The following is a 19,717-nucleotide window of genomic DNA, read 5'->3' on the forward strand; positions in this document are numbered from 1 at the left end:
CTTCGGACAATTGTAGCACTGTTTGATTGTTTTACAACAGCTTCAAACATGACTCATTAAATTCGATTTGAGTTTCGAGATTTACATTTATATAAAACTGCATTTGGTGCCATTTCAACTGTAATCCAATTATAATACTGTAATGCATTACAACATAATGAATCGAAACATATAGTGGTGTGTATCCTATCATGAGGCCTAGGTGGCGATGCCCAGGCCTAGTCTGGGCATATTTATGAGTCGTAATGACTTGCATTCTGTTTAATTTATGTTGTGCAAGGTCAGACAAACAGACAAAGCTAGTCTGTTGCAGATGAACGTCAGTCAAGCGCAATTACGATTTGTGATTTATGGTCGTCTGTGCGGTTGTGTCGTTATGCAGATGATATATGATGCACAGTGAGTGTGAGTGTAATGAATGCCGGTTTTGATGTAGGTTTGTATTGTTCCATCTCATCAGATCGCTTATGGCCATAAGAGACTTTCTGCTGACTCATGCCTGTGTATCACAAGCTCTGGGCATTTGTGCAGAGTCACTCCCAACTTTTATTGGGTGACAGAGTGAAATATATGTCGCTTTATGTGGAGCATATTGAGGCTCAACATCGGCACCCTCACAACACATGCACACTTTTAGTAAATGCTGTAGATGTATGGTTTATTGTTAGTATATATGTATATATATTTTTTTAATACTGTATATTGTTTCATCACTTAAGAGCTCATTACGGGGACATTTTTGCCGCCACATTTTGAATTCTGGGGGCATTTTTAGTCACTTTCTTTGGCATTTTTGCATCAAGCCCCCTCTTGATTTTGGACCTTGGTAACAAAGGCCATCTCATGTCAATGACAAACCTTCTCATGCTATTCGGGAGTTGGATGAAAGAAAAAACAAAGGCTATCTGATTCTGATTGGTCTATAGATTATCAGAGGTAATATTATGGTGCTTGAGAAGCTGGTCTGAAACTAGTTTCTTTAAGAAATCTTTTGGTTTCTCTGTCGTGATCGTACACACCCGGTCCCGTATTAGGCTAATCAAGCCTTCCGAGAGGGATAAAGGTCAACTGCAGAGGATAGTGCGGGAGAGAGAGAGATCGTTAACGGACATGTCTGGTATATGTGTGTGTTTGTCTTTTGTTTAAGTTGTTAATTAAACCATTATTTATGTTGAAAAGCCGGTTCTCGCCTCCTCCTTTCCATTGATCCCTTTACAGTTTCATACACAGAAATTGTTCCAAAATACAATGTCAAGAGGCCTCTATCAGTTTTCTCCATCTAAGCCATTTTTCAAGGTTCATGCTTCTTTATAGGCGATGACGTCATGTATGGCATCTCCCAAATAGTTTGGAATGGATCCTAAAAAATTACGTGACTGTGACAAAATTTTTGCAAAATGATATTATGTGGCTCCTTACTCGTATTGCCACAGTTGTGAAGTAAAATGTCCACTGTGTGAGAGTTTGTTTTTCCAAATAGATGACATTAAGGTAAATGCTCTATCGAGTTTTACAGTAAATCAAGAAAACCTACCTCCCTAAACCTAACCAATAGTGTCAGAAAAAGCAAATGTTCGATGAAAAACACAATTGCTCAAACAACCACATAATTGTGTGGTTCTTCTATGACACTTCTGGCTCACATGTCGTCATGCGTGCTCCTCGGGACTCGTGGCCCAGCGCTTTGCATCGCAAGTGTTTGCAACGTTCCTTTATCTGAGGTAACGTGCAATTTGATCATACTCGAACAAGCTTGTAAATGTAGTTGATTAATTCAAATTAGTCATGCACTATAGTAAAAGTGTTTAGATGTCATACGATAGCATTTTGTGTGGAACAAGGCAAAAAAACAAGTGTTTATGAACTGATAATCTGCCGTTTTCCTCGAGATTTGTGTGAACGTGAATAAAAGTCATTGTTATTGTCGCGTCTCTAGTGTTCTGCTGGGATACATACAACGTGCCAAGTAAAAATCAATTTGCAAAAATTTAGGTATCTCAGAATGTCTCGTCTGAGCTCATTTTTTTCCCAGCATCCTCTAGTCTCAAACACCTCTACTTATTAATCAATTAGACAGGCATGAAAATGGAACTGCTAAAAATAATAGCCAGATTAGACATTCACAAACATGATTAATGGCTGTGGCACACTCCCAATGCATTAATGACATCATGTGCGCGACACCCACGCCTCCACACTTCAGCCACACATTTTAAATAACAATACCCACGAGACCGGAAACTGGGATGAACTGTTCACTCTCTTGATTCTCAAAAACACATTCTAAGCACCAATGCCATTTTAATAGAGCTCAACTGGACAAAAGTTTTAATATTGCCTTGTGCAAAAGTACAGGTGGAACCTGATCACGTGAACGAGACAAGAATGACATAAAGCAGGACAGCATTCAGAGAAATTCTCATAACGAATATGGTAACAGACACACATTGTACAATGCTGTACTCTAACAACTACAACTACAGCTGAGCTGCAGAAGTAAACCTACAAGCAAGATGTCGCCTTGTACAATACCTCAACCTGACTAGTTAAAGACCAAATTTCAGAAACTTCCCCGGCTACATTTTTTTATTTTGCTAATACTTCTCTGAAGAGAGAAAACACAAATGATGAATAAAAGCCAAAATATTACATTCCTTTAATCCAAAAACTAGATATAGGTATTACACAAACTGAAGAGCTCTTATTCTTAATAATAGTGTAATTATGGACATATGAATAAATAAAAGAACATTTCTTGTTTCAACATTATTTGTATTTCAGACTAGCCTCAAGCCATGTGACCCACATTTTACTTTCGACTGTTGAAAATAGGTGAAATTTAACCACTTAAATAGTGGTGGTGGCGTAGTGGGCTAAAGCACAAAACTGGTAATCAGGAGGTTGCTGGTTTGATCCCCACAGCCACCACCATTGTGTCCTTGAGTAAGGCACTTAACTCCAGGTTGCTCCGGGGGGATTGTCCCTGTAATAATTATTAAGAATAAGAGCTCTTCAGTTTGTGTAATACCTATATCTAGTTTTTGGATTAAAGGAATGTAATATTTTGGGCACTGTAAGTCGCTTTGGATAAAAGCATCTGCCAAATGCATAAATGTAAATGTGTGTTTGCCTCTAAACATCAGTAAAGACATTTTGACATACACAAGCCATCTGAAGCAAATCTACAGGTATTCTACGCACTACTCTTTAGGTAGTCTACTATCTTGTACTAGTTCAGTCTGACCTATAGTAACCTACATAGAGCAATTCAATGAACAGGGCACTACACTGATGAATTTACCTTCCTCTTCACTTTCCTTGATAGACTCTGCCAGAGAGAAACATCACACACTTCAGAAAAGACCAGCATGAATTTCAGCATGAAATGAGCTAGGAGGTGTTGCTGGTTCAGCTGGATTAAATGCATGTGGGATCACTAGTCCACCAGCATCCTATTCTAGAGACGAGCATGCAAACCACAACATATGTGCTGGTCTATTCAGCAGGGTTTTGCTATATGGACAAGGAACTATATCTGTCAATATTTACTGTATGTCAAATAATAGCTTTAGCAGGGAGCAAATACAGGATGCAGGAAGCATAGGAATCAGGAACTGACAGGTGGAGATCATAGGACATCATGTTTACCAAGCGTGATCTCCTCGTAAACATTCTCCTCTGTTAGAAAATGAGAGAGAAGGAGAAAGATGGAGACAGTGAAGACTGAGTTGAAGAATTGTAGAGAAGTAAACAGTTATAAATAACTTAATAACAAAGGAAGAGATGAAAGGGTTATGTCCCTGATAAACAGACAAAAGCTTAACATGTATTTTGCCATTTCATTCCTCTGCCTTTATTTTGAAGGTCCATGACATTCCCCTTGTTCAGACTTGGTGGTTGTGATTATGTTATCTTTGTAATTATAGATTGGTGGCACTTCTGGCTAGTGACGGGCACGAGTACAATAATTGCATGACTTATTTTTACTTTAAAATGATCTCTGATTTCACACCCTTTATGAAGCAACTAGACCAGCACCAGAAGTTAAAGCACTCCAACCTTCCCGAATCAAACTCTTGTCTGCTTAAGACGTGACTGTTCCCCAAATCCTGTGTCTGCCCTAAAAATGCTAGTCTGAAAATGCCATGTTTCAGTAGCAGATCTCAACCTTGTAAGGGGGGTTAGATAGATGTCTACCTCTTATTCGTTTATCATCTGAAATCTCAAAGCAAGGCTACAGTTAGTAAGCTCCAATGAACTGAAGCCACACAGTAAAAATGCATTTTGGGAGAATCAAAACATCCCCACATGAGCTCGCTAAAGACCCGAAGTCACGAGCATGTTCCTAAAGGTCCAGTAGACATTTGTGCCACCAAAGGAGATTTCATCGGAGAGTGCAAGGCTACAAAGGTAAACCAACATTTAACTTTTAAAAAGCAATTGGGCCAAATTCCAAAGTCTCTGGTCAAACTAGTTCACTCTCACCAGGTCTCATTCGCTAATAATTGTGAAAGCTAAAGCACACAACTGGTAATCAGAAGGTTGCTGGTTCGATCCCCACAGCCACCACCATTGTGTCCTTGAGCAAGGCACTTAACTCCAGGTTGCTCCGGGGGGATTGTCCCTGTAATAAGTGCACTGTAAGTCACTTTGGATAAAAGTTGTTAAAAGTTGAATTTTTAGCTGTTTTTCTTTTTTGGCATACCAAGGATTTCAAGTCAGGGTACCAAGCAGGTACCCTTCCGTGCTGCCCCAGAGAGCGTTACCGCCCTAGGCGGCTGCATATATGGCCTATGCCAGGATCCGCTACTGGAGCCGCACCGCAGACGTCAACCAGAGCATCCCCTGTCCGGAAGAGCATGAAGCGCTTCTCAAGTCGCTCGGATGCACACTGCCAGCAGAGGCTCGTGTCAAACTCCCGCAAATATAGAAACTAAGAAACATAAACTTTGTTATAAATGCAAGGCGCTCAGGCTTCACGTTCAACAATCGTGAAATGGCAAGTGATTCTGGTCATAGCGTGTTATTGACATGTTCTGGGGAGTGATAAAATTATTAAATGAAATCTCAAAGGTTTTGCTTCATTAGAAATAAAGGCTTGTGGGTTTAATTAAAGATAATGTGCAAAAGTGAAGAAATTAGGACAGCAATATTTTTCTATCAGGAAGATTCGCAGACTTGAGTGAAATTTAAGAAACATTTATTTGATGATTATAAAACAGAAATGTAATGTCTCTCTTTGGCGTAAGCCCCGTCTGGCGGTCCGAAGAAGTTGTACTTGGAACCGTCATATACTGCCGGAGATATGAGGCAGGGGAGAGGAGCCTACCCCCGTGCAGGACGGGACTCAACAGGTGGTGCTGGGGTGGTGGAGGTTGCTGTGTTAGCTGCCAGTCTTCCCGCTAGAACTATGCTTACATTACTGTTGCACAATACTGTATAATATAATATAGTATATTATAATAATACAAATATTAACAAAATGATTCCAAAACAACAGTGTAAAATGTTAAAGTGATCAAAAATAAAGTTGAACAAAAAGAGATACACGTTTTAAATATTTAGAAATATTTTTACATTTAAATTGTGTTTTCATGTCATTCATATTTTTTTTTAAAGCCTTAAAAGAAAATCATCTATCCCTATTTTATTATTTGATTAACATAGGTGTATGAAGCACACATGCATCTTAATAAATATAACAATTTAAATAACAATTGTACATAAATGTGAGTCGGCAGTGTGTGTACACAACCACCCTACAATGTTAAGAGTCCACACACTCCTCTTTCTTATATTTCTATTTATCAAAAACAGTGTCAAAATGAACGCTTTTCCTTTCTGCTCCAAAGTGTCGTCACGTTAGATCAGGCCACGCCCACGACTGGCGACAGACTACACCCTATAATCATAGCTCCTCCCCTGAGTGATGGACACACATGTCTCATAAGTGGTCTGTTGTTGCTGTAAAGGTGAATATAATAGTCTTCATGTACTGCCGACATCAGAGCCTGGAATGTATATCTGGCATACCGGGCATTTTCCCAGTGGGTCAAACGCACTTTGGGGCCAATCAGGGGCGGACTGGCCATCGGGAGAACCAAGCGGGCTCTTGGGTTGGCCGCCAAATGGGTCGCGATAAGCTAAAATGAGCCACTGTGTTATGCAGAACGGACAACAAAACGGCGCTGCGTTATGCACAATAAACAACTTTTATATAAATCTAGACTACACTAAACGTACTGTATATAGATCAGACCCACTGTGTTTAGAAAGTGTTTCATGTTGAAAACGACACACTCATGTTCCCAGCAGTGACTGCTATATTAATGAACGTCAGTGAGACGGGCATTACAAATATATCAGACTACTGGTGGCTCACTTGGTTGCTTTTTTTGCAAGGTTGCAAATGGGCAACGAGAACAGGAAGTGCACAGGAAAAGAAAACGTTTTGGACATATGGTGGCGTCATGTCAGAGACTGGTCGTGTGGCCGGCATATGGTTTGTCCTGGCAGTTTGTGAGCTGGCACACGCATCATGCCACCACGGTGCCAATAATTGCATAATGGCACTTCCTCCGCCACCAGAATTGAAGTCCTGGAACTTCATGGGTAATAATGTACCTGCTGCCCGGCACACGCACAAAAAATGGACTTTCATGTGTTTGAAGAAGGCAAGATTATAAACTGCTATTTTGGGCAGAATGTTAACCCACAGGACAGAAAATCAGAAACTAGATGTCTTTAATATATATATGGCATTTGTTGCTCTAAGACGGCAATACAATTAAATGGAGAGCAAATGAAGACTTTCCTCCTGAGAAAAAGACCATCTCAGATGGTCCAATAATTGTAATGTTGGTTGCTTGACCATTTTTCGCTGTCCTTTTCTGCATATAGTGGTCCGTTCTGCATAGCGCTCATTTTAGCTTATTGCGGCCCATTCGGCCGTTTGGCGGCTGACCCACCGGCCCGCTCGTTTCTCCCGATGGCCAGTCCGCCACTCTTCGGCCCCAAAGTGTGTTGGCCCATCCGGTAATATGTCCTGTATGCCAGATTACCAGTCCAGCCCTGATCTTATTGCAAATGCCACAGTTGAAACTATGGATAAAATGGAAAATTCTGGGTAAAATGTTTTCTAATGCCCTCTGATTGCTGAAAAAGGATTGTTTATCTTCAGATGACTGTATTTTAATCTTCAAGATACTGATAAAAAGAAACCGTTAAAGGAACCAAATTTTCTTCCAGTTGGAACGGTGCGACCAACTCAAGTGCTGGTGCGACCATTTGTAGCAAATTATTTGCTGTGGCATTGCAAGAATTAATTTGCAAGAACAAATCTAAAAATAAGAAAAGATGCAAATTTGTTGTTTTATTCACTACCCAATTAGCACTCTTGCCACCTGTGATCTTATTACCGTACCTACATGACTTGCGTTTTTTTGCATCGACGAATTTCAAACATTACGAGTAAACACGCAACTAAAATTGCTCAAAGTTCCACATTTTGAGTCAATTTATAATGGGAAGGGTTTGAGTCTCAGTCGTAATGTTTTTCAAGGAGCTAGGACCATCCTGAGACGAGATACTGGTGTTTCCGTAAACAGCTGTATAACCAAAATTGGTCATCTGCAATGACACAAAGATGGCCGTTGTGGTTAAACCAAGTAAAATAAGAATAAAAAAAAAACAGGTGGTTTTGCAATACCCACACATAGAGGTAGTCACGCAAAAAATGTCAAATTAAAAATGGTCAAGCACACTGTATTGGACCACTTGAGATGGACTGACCCCCCCGTTAATCTCACGGGTTTCCGCAAGAGATCTCAACAATGTCTCCAGCTGTGCTCAGATTTGCCAAGGTGCCAAAGTCTGCAATCAACAAGTCAGAGATTTCCAAATGAGCGAATTTCCTGAGCTGTAAAAGAGCAACTTCTGAACAATACGACTACTAATGATATACCTCATTAAATTCTTCCAAAACCTAATTAATGAATTACCATGGCATCCACTTTTTTCCAACTCTATTCTCTGAATGTGCATCAACAACTCTCTGTATTTATTTCTCCTAGAACATCTTAAAAACATCTGAGATTTAGCTGTTACTTCAGTGAAGCGTATCTGAGATCTCAATTCAATCTCACGAGCTATAAAAGAGCAACATCTGAGTAATAAACCACTCCCCCGGGTATACAACAGGAGGAAATGGTAAACAAAGAATGTGATTTAAGCAGTAAATGTGAATGACATACATCTGTGCAGAGGGAGGAAGGAATCACTAATATTGTGGTGTGCATGTGTGTGTGTTTAGGGTACTGGTACAGTGTGTGAACACAGGTTGGCATGCAGGTAGGGTAAAGATGAGAGAAATAGTTTTAGGAGGTAAAAACACCATTAGGAGGATGTGCATGGGACACACACTCTGGAAGGCAGAGGGATGGATGCAGAGTTTTTACCTTCCACTGCATTTGAGTGGTTGTCTGGTTGAGGCATGAATGGAGACAAGAACAGAGTAATGCATAAGCAATGAACCTATGACATGAGAGCACGCAGACACACACGCAGGCACACACACGCACACACACATTGGTGCAGATATCCATATAAGGACTCTCCATAGACATAATGGTTTTTATACTGTATGAACTATAGATCCTATCCTTTAACCCTAACCCTAAACTAACTCTAACCTAACCCTAAGCTAACCCTAACCTAAGCTAACCCTAACCTAACCCTAACCTAAGCTAACCCTAACCCTAACCCTATGCTAACTCTTCCCTAACCTAAGCTAACCCTAACCTAAGCTAACCCTAACCTAAGCTAACCCTAACCCTATGCTATCTCTACCCTAACCTAAGCTAGCCCTAACCTAACCCTAACCTAAGCTAACCCTAACCCTACGCTAACTCTACACTAACCTAAGCTAACCCTAACCTAACCCTAACCTAAGCTAACTCTAACCCTAACCCTATGCTAACTCTTCCCTAACCTAAGCTAACCCTAACCTAAGCTAACCCTAACCTAACCCTAATCTAAGCTAACCCTAACCTAAGCTAACCCTAACCTAACCTAACCTAAGCTAACCCTAACCTAACCCTAACCTAACCTAACCCTAACCTAAGCTAACCCTAACCTAAGCTAACCCTAACCCTATGCTATCTCTACCCTAACCTAAGCTAGCCCTAACCTAACCCTAACCTAAGCTAACCCTAACCCTACGCTAACTCTACACTAACCTAAGCTAACCCTAACCTAACCCTAAACTAACCCTAACCTAAGCTAACCCTAACCCTAATCTAACCCTAACCTAACCCTAAACCTCACAGAAAACTTTCTGCATTTTTAAAATTTTTAAAAAACAGCGTTTAGTATGTTTTTTAAGCGATTTGAATTACGGGGACACTAGAAATGTCCTCATAAGCCACATTTTCTCCCCAATTTGGAATACCCAATTCCCAATGCACTCTGAATCCTCGTGGTGGCATAGTGACTCGCCTCAATCCGGGTGGTGAAGGATTAATCTCAGTTGCCTCCACGTCTGAGACCGCCAATCCGCACATCTTATCACATGGCTTGTTGAATGTGTTACCGCGGAGACATAGCGCGTGTGGAGGCTTCATGCTATTCTCCGCGGCATCCACGCACAACTCACCACACGCCCCACCGGGAGCGAGAACCACATTATAGCGACCACGAAGAGGTTACCCCATGTGACTCTACCCTTCCTACCAACCGTGCCAATTTGGTTACTTAGGAGTCACTCAGCACGCCCTGGATTATAACTCACGACTCCAGGTGTGGTAGACAAACCTGTCTTGTGACAGACAGGTTTGAATTTTGTCTTTTCTCAGTTTCAGTGTTGGAGTATTTATTGCTTTTAGGTTTATAGAGAAGTATAGACTTCAATCGTTTTTATATTTAAGATTAAGATTGAACTTTATTGTCATTGTGCAGAGTACAGGTACAGAGCCAATAAAATGCAGTTGTTTTCGCATATCCCAAATAAGCTGGGGTGAGAGCGCACGGTCAGCCATGAAACAGCGCCCCTGGAGCAGATAGGGTCAAGGGCCTTGCTCAAGGGCCCAACAGTGGTATCTTGGCAGTGCTGGGGCTTGAACCCCCAATTTCGGTCAGTAACCCAGAGCCTTAACCGCTGAGCCACCACTGGCCTTATATAAAGCTAATTATAAATTAGCTAATGCAAATCTAGACTTGCTTGAAAAAACAAAATCAAAAAACATTATTCACTCTATTTAAGAATCGTGCCAATTGATGATCTCTCCAAATGTTCTAAAAACTTTTTTGCAACTACAGTGAAACTTGTAATCCAAACGTGGATTTTCACGTTTTAACACTCGACCGAGACCCAATTTTAGTCACAAAATGTTTTTTTAAAATACCTAGTTACTGCGTTTTGCCTTTGAAAGGCAGTATAGCTCAGTACATACAGTAGACGTGCACCAAACCACTTCAACGTGTGTATAATGCTGTATAATGCGAATGATTGTGATTTTCACCCGTGCCATTTAATAACATCTTGAGTACATACAAATACATGAGTTGAGTGAATGTGGAAGGTCTCAATATCAACAGCCTCTTTGAAACAAACATTCACTAGCTAGAGCACGTCAGCATGCGAGCACGCCCCTTACAGCTGAGTGTCAGTGTGTGTGTGTGTGATGTGTTGTGAGAGACGCTCCCTAGAGATCAGTACTTGCCAGACGATGCAAATACCTGTTCTGACATACCAGTGCAGACGACATGTCAAAGAGGGGAAATCATGAGCATCATTCAAACACACAGAGTCATAGCAAAGTCTTTCTAATTAGTCAGTTCACTGGCGGCCATATTTGGAATGCTCCCGGGAGGCTACTTCCAGTTATGACAGTGCAGCTCCTATTTTCTTGAATGGGGGTACACTGAAATCTTAAAAACTGTTTCCCAAGCTTACGTTTAAAAGACATATTTCAAATCAGCAGTAAAATCAAACAACACTGGGAACATAAATTGTGCTTCTTCACAATTTTACCGGCTTTATAAAGTGCATGCATATTTGACAGGCAATATCTGCATCTAAAAGGTGATTGGCTCTTTTACCTGTAAGGCGGGACTTCCTTTCTACATCCATTGACCGTTGGATGCTCAGAGCTCCTTGGTTGAATGTTCCAATTTCTCCCATTTCATTTTTAATAGAAGTGGCCCATTTCTGCTAAATAGTCTCTGGTCATTCACAACAAATCTAGCTTGCAGGGTTACTTATCTCAGATACTTATCACTCACCTACCACAAGTGACAAGTCTAAAGTATAAACTTACTTAGGCATACTTTGTAAGACTTACCGAACAGCCCAATTAAGATCCAAGCAATACATAAGTGGCGTAACTATGCACAAGCCATGAATCTCAGCTCGACTGGACAGTTAACTCACATTTCTGTACAGTACTCTACAGTAGGCTCCAGACTAATCAACGAAAGTGTAGATGCAATTGCATTACAGAGCAAACCGGTACAAACACCGCCCCTTTTGGTGGGCAATCTCGAATACCCTGAGAAAACAGATGATTGACAGCTGTCAATGGCAAGGTGATTGGCGAGGAGGCGGTACTCACCTTTGACTCTCTCTCCACGGTTCAGCTGAATCTCTCCCTCCCCTTGCGGCACGTACGGCTTGACCACGATGAAGGTGCGTCCCGGCACGGCGCTGTAGAGTTTCCGTTTGGGGCCCCGGGCTCCTGAGAGTGTGTGCGAGGGCCCCGTGGGAGGAGGGCTGGGGTCCCGCTGAATCGTCCCCGGGCTGTAAACAAAAACATAGGTTACCGTGGTGATGCCTGGCAACTGGTAGCCAAATCCGGTGGTCACAGACATAGTCCTGTGAGGTGCGAGAAAGGTGGCGTGAGTGTGCGGGTCTTCTCCTCAATATTCCCGAACAGGCCAGGGCCGTCAGGAGCGAGCGTCTCTCACTCCTCTCTTCCTATACCTCTCTCCTCTGCTCCTCTCTCCTCCCGTCTTCCAACTCCCCTCTCCTATCCTCCCTCCCCCTCGCTCCCGTCAATGGCTTCCTTTCGTGAACAGCACCGAGCGCTCGGGCTGCACTCGCCACGAGTGGGGCATGTTCACTCCCCGCGGCTCTCACGTACACTCTCGCATGCACACACACGCAGGCTGCGCTCTTTCCCCGTCACTGGGCTCGAGCGCTCCCACCCTCTCTCTGAACATTCTATCCGACTATTCAGTCACCACCGACAACATGCGGGTGCCAGGGGTCCAGATTGATTAGTGTGTGTGTGTGTGTGGGGGGGTTGGGGGTGGAGCAAGCACGACTACCCCACCCCCCGATAACAGCCCTGCACACACACACACACACACACACACACACACACACACACACACACACACTCTCCCAGTGCTGTAATATACAGCCCCTCCTACCTCTCTCTCTCTCTCTCTCTCTCTCTCTCTCTGTCTCTGCCCTGCGAGTCCCCCCTCTCCTTCCCCATCTCTCTCTCTCTGTCAGTAAGACAGCTTCTGAATGTTAATGCAGCTGCAAGCAGAGTAGCTGTTGCTCTGTCTCTCTCATTCATCTCAAGCTCTCTCCATTCAGCCATTCATTCCATGCACATACACACAGAATGGCAGCATGTGTTTAAAAAAAATAAACCCTGATGTCCCACAGAGCCCATACTCATGCTTTCTGCTTTCAGTACAGTGGGGAACAAAATAAAAATCCACACACTTAAAAGCAAAACACACACTCTGGAACAACGTTTAATAAGCTTTAACACACAGCGCACAACTTTGGGTCTCCTATGGATGCTAACTTCCCCTGTCTGAACTGGTTTTCTGGACAGCCTGCTGAAAAATATGTTGAAGAGGTTTTAAGTGGTCTCTCAACCTAGACAAGCTGGTTCAGCTGCACAGTTTGGATGGTTTTAGAGAGGTTTTGTCAAGTGACATCAATTCAAACTCGCAGACCAGCTAAAGACCATCTAGACCAGGCCGGGAAACCAGCTTAACCAGTTAATGACAAGTTTGACCAGGCTGGGAAACCAGCTTAACCAGTTAAAGACTATCTTGACCAGGCTGGGAAACCACCTTAACCAGTTAATGACAAGCTTGACCAGGCTGGGAAACCAGCTTAACCAGTTAAAGACCATCTTGACCAGGCTGGGAAACCAGTTTAACCAGTTAATGACAAGCTTGACCAGGCTGGGAAACCAGCTTAACCAGTTAAAGACAAGCTTGACCAGGCTGGGAAACCAGCTTAACCAGTTAAAGACTATCTTGACCAGGCTGGGAAACCACCTTAACCAGTTAATGACAAGCTTGACCAGGCTGGGAAACCAGCTTAACCAGTTAAAGACCATCTTGACCAGGCTTGGAAACCAGTTTAACCAGTTAATGACAAGCTTGACCAGGCTGGGAAACCAGCTTAACCAGTTAAAGACAAGCTTGACCAGGCTGGGAAACCAGCTTAACCAGTTAAAGACAAGCTTGACCAGACTGGGAAACCAGCTTAACCAGTTAAAGACAAGCTTGACCAGGATGGGAAACCAGTTTAACCAGTTAAAGACAAGCTTGACCAGGATGGGAAACCAGCTTAACCAGTTAAAGACCATCTTGACCAGACTGGGAAACCAGCTTAACCAGTTAAAGACCATCCTGACCAGGATGGGAAACCAGCTTAACCAGTTAAAGACCATCTTGACCAGGCTAACAAACCAGCTTAACCAGGCTAACAAACCAGCTAAACCAGGCTAACAAACCAGCTTAACCAGGCTAACAAACCAGCTAAACCAGGCTAACAAACCAGCTAAACCAGGCTAACAAACCAGCTAAACCAGGCTAACAAACCAGCTAAACAAGGCTAACAAACCAGCTAAACTAGGCTAACAAACCAGCTAAATTAGGCTAACAAACCAGCTAAACCAGGCTAACAAACCAGATAAACCAGGCTAACAAACCAGCTAAACTAGGCTAACAAACCAGCTAAACCAGGCTAACAAACCAGCTAAACCAGCCAAAGACCAGCTTGACCAGGCTGGGAAACCATCTTGTTAGCATGGTTAGCCAAACGACTCATCTTGGAATTATTTTGTACAATCAAATGCTCTCTAGAATGACAATGTTCCTCCCACTAATACCAACTACTTATAACTAGCAAAAGCAAGTAGCAAATCAAACTCATGTCTGTGTCAAGGCTATTTTTCTTAATAAAAAAAAAGAGAGAGAGAGAGAGAGAGAGACCTTACAATATATCCCACCCAAACCACTTTTTTTTCAAACTAGACTGAATTTCAGTTTTTTATGCCTAAAAGGTTTGATTAAAATATTCAAACATGCATATGAAGCCCCAAAATATTCCATCCAAGCATTTGAACGTGCCTGCCAATGACAATGTTTAATTTGAAACGTTTGATTCAAATGTTCGATTCAAAAAATGTTATGCGTCTAAGATGCCTAAAAGGTGATTCAAACAAGCCTATATTCAGAGCTAGACTGGAAATCTTGCATACTGGGAATTTTCCCGGTGGGCCGACGCAATTTGGGGCCGCTCAGGGCCAGACTGGTCATCGGTTTGAACCGAGTGGGCAGGTGGATCGGCCGCGAAACGGGCCCCCGATAGGCTAAAACGAGCCGCCGCGTTATGCAGAACGGACCACAAAACAGCGCTACGATATGCAGAAAAGGGCAGCGAACAAAAAACTTTTGAATGTTCAAATCAAGTCGGGTCTATGTTTGAGTCGAATGATTCATATAAGTCTATGACGTCTAAAATGTTTCATTCAAACGAGTCTATGGAACGTTTGATTCAAACCCACCTGCTACCTCAAAATCCTGTCCAGATTTTGAAATGAAGCACAATGTTGCATCTTTCTGTTACCTGGGGTTGTTACAACATCCTACATTTTCTTCTAAGCATACATAAAGTCCTGTCCTATCTTAAATTATGTTTTGAGTTTATATTCTAGCACATACATGTACAATGCAGCAATGAGATCTCTCTGCTACGTGCCTAGAGTGTAGTAACCCCAGCTTCAACATGAAGCTTCTACGGTCTTCTCTGTAGAGCAGAACTGACCCCATCCAACCCTAAAGTTACATACACACACAGACACACACACTCCTGACATGCATGACCCCCAAAACCTCCCACACTCTCGAAGGCCTTGTCCACAAGAGTACGCTTTCGTTTGAAAATGCATCTTTTTCTCTCTTTTGGCCTTCCGTCCACACTGAGACGGCACTATTATCCGCGAAAACTGAGCTTTTTGAAAACGAACGCCGAAGTTGATACATTTGAAAAAACGATGATGCATTTTTAGTCATGTGACGCAGTCATGTGACCCATTCAGTCCAAAACAAGATGGTGGACGACGTTGTAACGCAGTTGGCTACACTCCAGTTAAAGATTAATGTCAATTTGTACATCATCTTACATTTCTTCAAAGGAGAAATTTACTCGCAGTTGTTGTTCAGCGAGGAACGCGAGGACAGTTGCGTTTCAGACCGTACATTGCGTTTCAAAGAGGCGGAAAGTAAATAAACGCCTGACGGAAATGACGCATGTTTAAGCGCAGTACAGGGACGTAAGCGTTTTCAGACGTTTCGGTGTGGATGAGCAATTTTTGGAAAACGCTTGAAAACGCTAGTGTGGACGGAGAGCATTTTGAAACGAAAACGCGGTTTTCAAATGTATCCGGATTAATGTAGACGTAGCCTAACACACACAACAACCTTGCTCCAATCGAACGCTCTAAACCCCTGATGCATACAGTTTGCTGTTTAGGGGTGTGACAAAGTGATATATGGGCTATATACAGTACTTCCTCTCCTGAGCATCCTCTCGGGTGCCTCTTTGGAGACCAACTATGCTTCGGTAACCCTGGCAACTACCATCATGGGAAGATGCATTGAAAGCAACTGTCTTGATTCACCGGGTGCCAGTGTCAACAATGAATCAAAGGGTTCTTTCCCCCACTGACTCTCTCTCTGAAAGCACTGATGGCCTGATCTAAAGTAATGGACTGAGTCCCTGTGCTGCCAGTACATGCTCTGAACAACTTAACTAATTTACAAACCCTCATTCGTTCTGTGTATGTGTGATATCGAAGCAACAGACACAAACATCTCAACTTTTCTGTCTCAACGTTTTATTTCATTTTTGTTCTTGCTGATTTTTATTGGACAGCCCCTTCGGCCACCTGAGCAGTGTATCAGTTGGATCTCAGTTATACGGGTTGGTACGCCTCGGTACAACCTCGGCTAATGCACCTGTGTGGCTCTGTGGATGGACAAGGCTCAATGGCCCTACGATAAGCCCTGAGAATCAGTGAGAAGTGGAAACCATCGGCACTAAATTTACTATAGCAACACTAGCTAGAGATGTCCCGATCGATTGGCCGCCGATCGAAATCGGCCGATATTCATCTTATATCCGTGATCGCCGATCGGCAAATACATGATACATGAAGTGAGTTGTGAGAATCACATGTTTTGTTGAGTGATGAGACTGTTTGAGCAAACATGAGCACTTTTAGTTTTACTCTCGTCCCCCTGACATCTGCCAGGGGACGAGTAGCCCGGCCGCCTGGAAGCGGAGGAACGGCCGCCGACCGCGAGGGGAGAAGGGGCTCCTAACTGACCGCCTGGAGCGGTCAGGGCCACTGCCAGGGGCGGAGGAGTCCCCTACCAGCCGCTGAACTGCGGCGGGGTATGAGACCGCCGACCGAGAGCGGGGAGGGGCTCGCTGCCGACCGCCTGGAGCGGGAGAACCGCTGTCAGGGGCGGGGGAGACCCCTTCTGTTCCCCGAGAACGCGGCGGGACATTCTGTGTGCCAGGGGCTGGAGGACTGCCTCCTATCTGCCCGGAGAGGCGCGGCTGTCGTCCGTTGGGGTGGACGGTAATGGCGAGAACTCTACTATGGCATATCCCTCCTCCTTCCCGGGTTTCGGCACCAGTGTAAAGGGATTTAGATGGGCAAGGAGGAGGCGAGAACCGGCTTGACAATATAAATAATAGTTTAAAGAGAATCTTCAACAAAAGACACAAACACACACATGACGGACATGTCCGTAAACGATCTCTCTCTCCCGCACCACCTTCCGCAGTCGGCCTTTATCCCTCTCGGAGGCTTGATTAGCCTGATAAGGGACCGGGTGTGTAAAATCACGACCCGGCCCCGCCCTCCACCCCGTCACAGTGATTTTATATGTGAGTTTATAAAAAGTTAAATGCATAAAGCTGAAGACATCTTTAAGTTACTTTGTTTACTTAGTTATTTTTGTAAACAAACAAAAAACAGTCCACAGCTCTATTATCAAGGCAAATACAAGTATCGGATCGGGACTCGGTATCGGCAGATATTTCTGATATCGGATCGGGATCGGGGGCAAAAAAGCTGATCGGGACATCCCTAACACTAACTGCACTTTAGGCATAAATGGATGATAATAAATCTTATCACATCACTACTTCAGGGGTAAGGAATGAAGTAGGGGGCGTTCATCAAAAAAAAGGTTGAGAACCACTGCTTTACAATAAAGTTGTGAACTTTACTCTTAGTTTGCACAATAGTTTACATGAACTAACAAATGAAAAATACTTGTACAGTTTTCATTAATCTTTGCAAATGTTTGTTATTTTTTATCTAAAAGCTGTTTAAGTTAACATTAGTTACTGCATCATGAGCTAGCACAAATAAACATGGATGAAGATCAATAAATCCTGTGGCGAAATGCATTAACTAATGTCAAACAGAACCTTGAAAAAGTGTTGAGTAAAGGAAGCTTCAATCTTCACTCAACAATAGGAATGAAACTAAAAGACATTATCAGGGAAAGATTACCCTTTGAGCTCCCATGATTTGTTTTTTTATTTATGTATTTTTTGGGAGGCATTTTTGGGAGGCAACAAAATGATTAAGAAGAATCAGAACAGCAAGACTGGAGGGACCATCGGAATCTGTCATCATCATCCGAGCGGTTATTTGCATAAGTGCACAGTTGATAAATGGTTTTCATGGATGGACTAAGATGAAGGAATGAAATGAGGTATGTGCAATCTCCCTTATCATCTCTTCCGCTCTTTATTGGAATCTATTTCGCTCTGCCTCGCCACATAATTGAGTGTAATACAGTTGGTGTGAAGCCTCTCCTTTCCATAAATGTGTGTGTACTGGGTCATTCGATTCCCCCAGCAATCTTAGAGACACCGCTACCCCCCTCTCTCTCTCCCTCTCTACATATATCCACTGGCGGCCAAAAGTTTGGAATAATGCACAGATTTTGTTCTTATGGAATTAAATTGGTTCTTTTATTCACCAAAGTGGCATTCAACTGATCACAATGTATCAGTCGGGACATTCAAAATGTGTAAAATTACTATTACAATTTGATTTTTTTTTTTAAAACTACTTCAAAGAGTTCTCATCAAATAATCCTCCATGTGCAGCAATGACAGCTTTACAGATCCTTGTTATTCCAGCGGTCAGTTTGTCCAGATAATCATGTGACCTTTCACCCCACACTTCCTGTAGCACTTGACCTTTCACCCCACACTTCCTGTAGCACTTGCCATAGATGTGTCTGTCTTGTCGGGCACTTCTCACGCACCTCACAGTCTAGCTGATCCCACAAAAGCTCAATGGGGTTTCAGATCCGTAACACTCTTATCCAATTATCTGTTGTCCAATGTCTGTGTTTCTTTGCCCACTCGAACCTTTTCAAAACCTGTTTCAAAAGTGACTTTCTTTGCCATTCTTCCCGAAAGTCCTCCTGAGTCTTCTCTTTACTGTTGTACATGAAACTGGTGTTGAGCGGGTAGAATTCAATGAAGCCGTCAGCGGAGGACATGTGAGGCGTCTATTTCTCAAACTAGAGTCTCTGATGTACTGATCCTCTTGTTTAGTTGCACATCTGGTCTTCCACATCTCTTTCTGTCCTTGTTAGACACAGTTGTGCTTTGTCTCTGAAGACTGTAGTGACACCTTTGGATGAAATCTTCCGATTTTTGGCCATTTCAAGCATTGCATCGCCTTAAAACAATGATTGACTGACGAGTTTCTAGAGAAAGTTGTTTCTGTTTTGCCATTTTTGACCTAATATTGACCTTAATACATGCCGATATATTGCACACTGTGACAACTCAAAAACAAACACAAAGACAACGTTCAGCTTCATATAATGAACCAAATATCTTTCAGCTGTGTTTGATATAATGGCAAGTGATTTTCTAGCACCAAATGATCAATTTATCATGAATACTCAAGGATAAGGTGTTGGAGTGATGCTGCTGTCTAGATTTGATCAAAAATGACTTTTTCAAATAGTGATGGTGCTGTTTTACATCAGTAATGTCCTGAATATAAATTGTGATCAGCTGAATGTCACTTTGGTGAATTAAAGTACCAGTTTCCTTCCAAAACAGCAAAATCTGTACATTATTCCAAACATTGGGCTGTCAGTGTATATATATATAAGTCACCTGACACCAACAATCTTCCCATGGTCCAAATCATTGATATATCATTTTTTCCCCATTCTGATGGTTGATATGAACTGAAGCTCCTGACCCGTATCGGCATTATTTTATGCACTGCTGCCACACGATTGGCTGATTAGATAATCGCATGGATGTTTGTTGGTGCCATTTACGATAATTACGATAATCAGAATCTGAGGAGAAAATATGCTTAATCATCATGAAAATGATGTCACA

At 42.6% G+C, this 19,717-nt stretch overlaps 1 protein-coding gene across 1 annotated transcript in view; it reads right to left on the minus strand.

Annotated features, from left to right (window-relative positions):
- LOC127622725 (SH3 and multiple ankyrin repeat domains protein 3-like) overlaps nucleotides 1-19,717 on the minus strand; it is a 236,979-nt gene that overhangs the window by 80,812 nt on the left and 136,450 nt on the right. The window contains 3 exon segments of the mRNA XM_052096777.1: nucleotides 11,610-11,794; nucleotides 16,605-16,631; nucleotides 16,703-16,747. Coding sequence (XP_051952737.1) covers nucleotides 11,610-11,794; nucleotides 16,605-16,631; nucleotides 16,703-16,747 — 257 coding nt within the window.

This window comes from Xyrauchen texanus, chromosome 29 (assembly GCF_025860055.1).
Source record: "Xyrauchen texanus isolate HMW12.3.18 chromosome 29, RBS_HiC_50CHRs, whole genome shotgun sequence".
NCBI lineage: Eukaryota > Metazoa > Chordata > Actinopteri > Cypriniformes > Catostomidae > Xyrauchen > Xyrauchen texanus.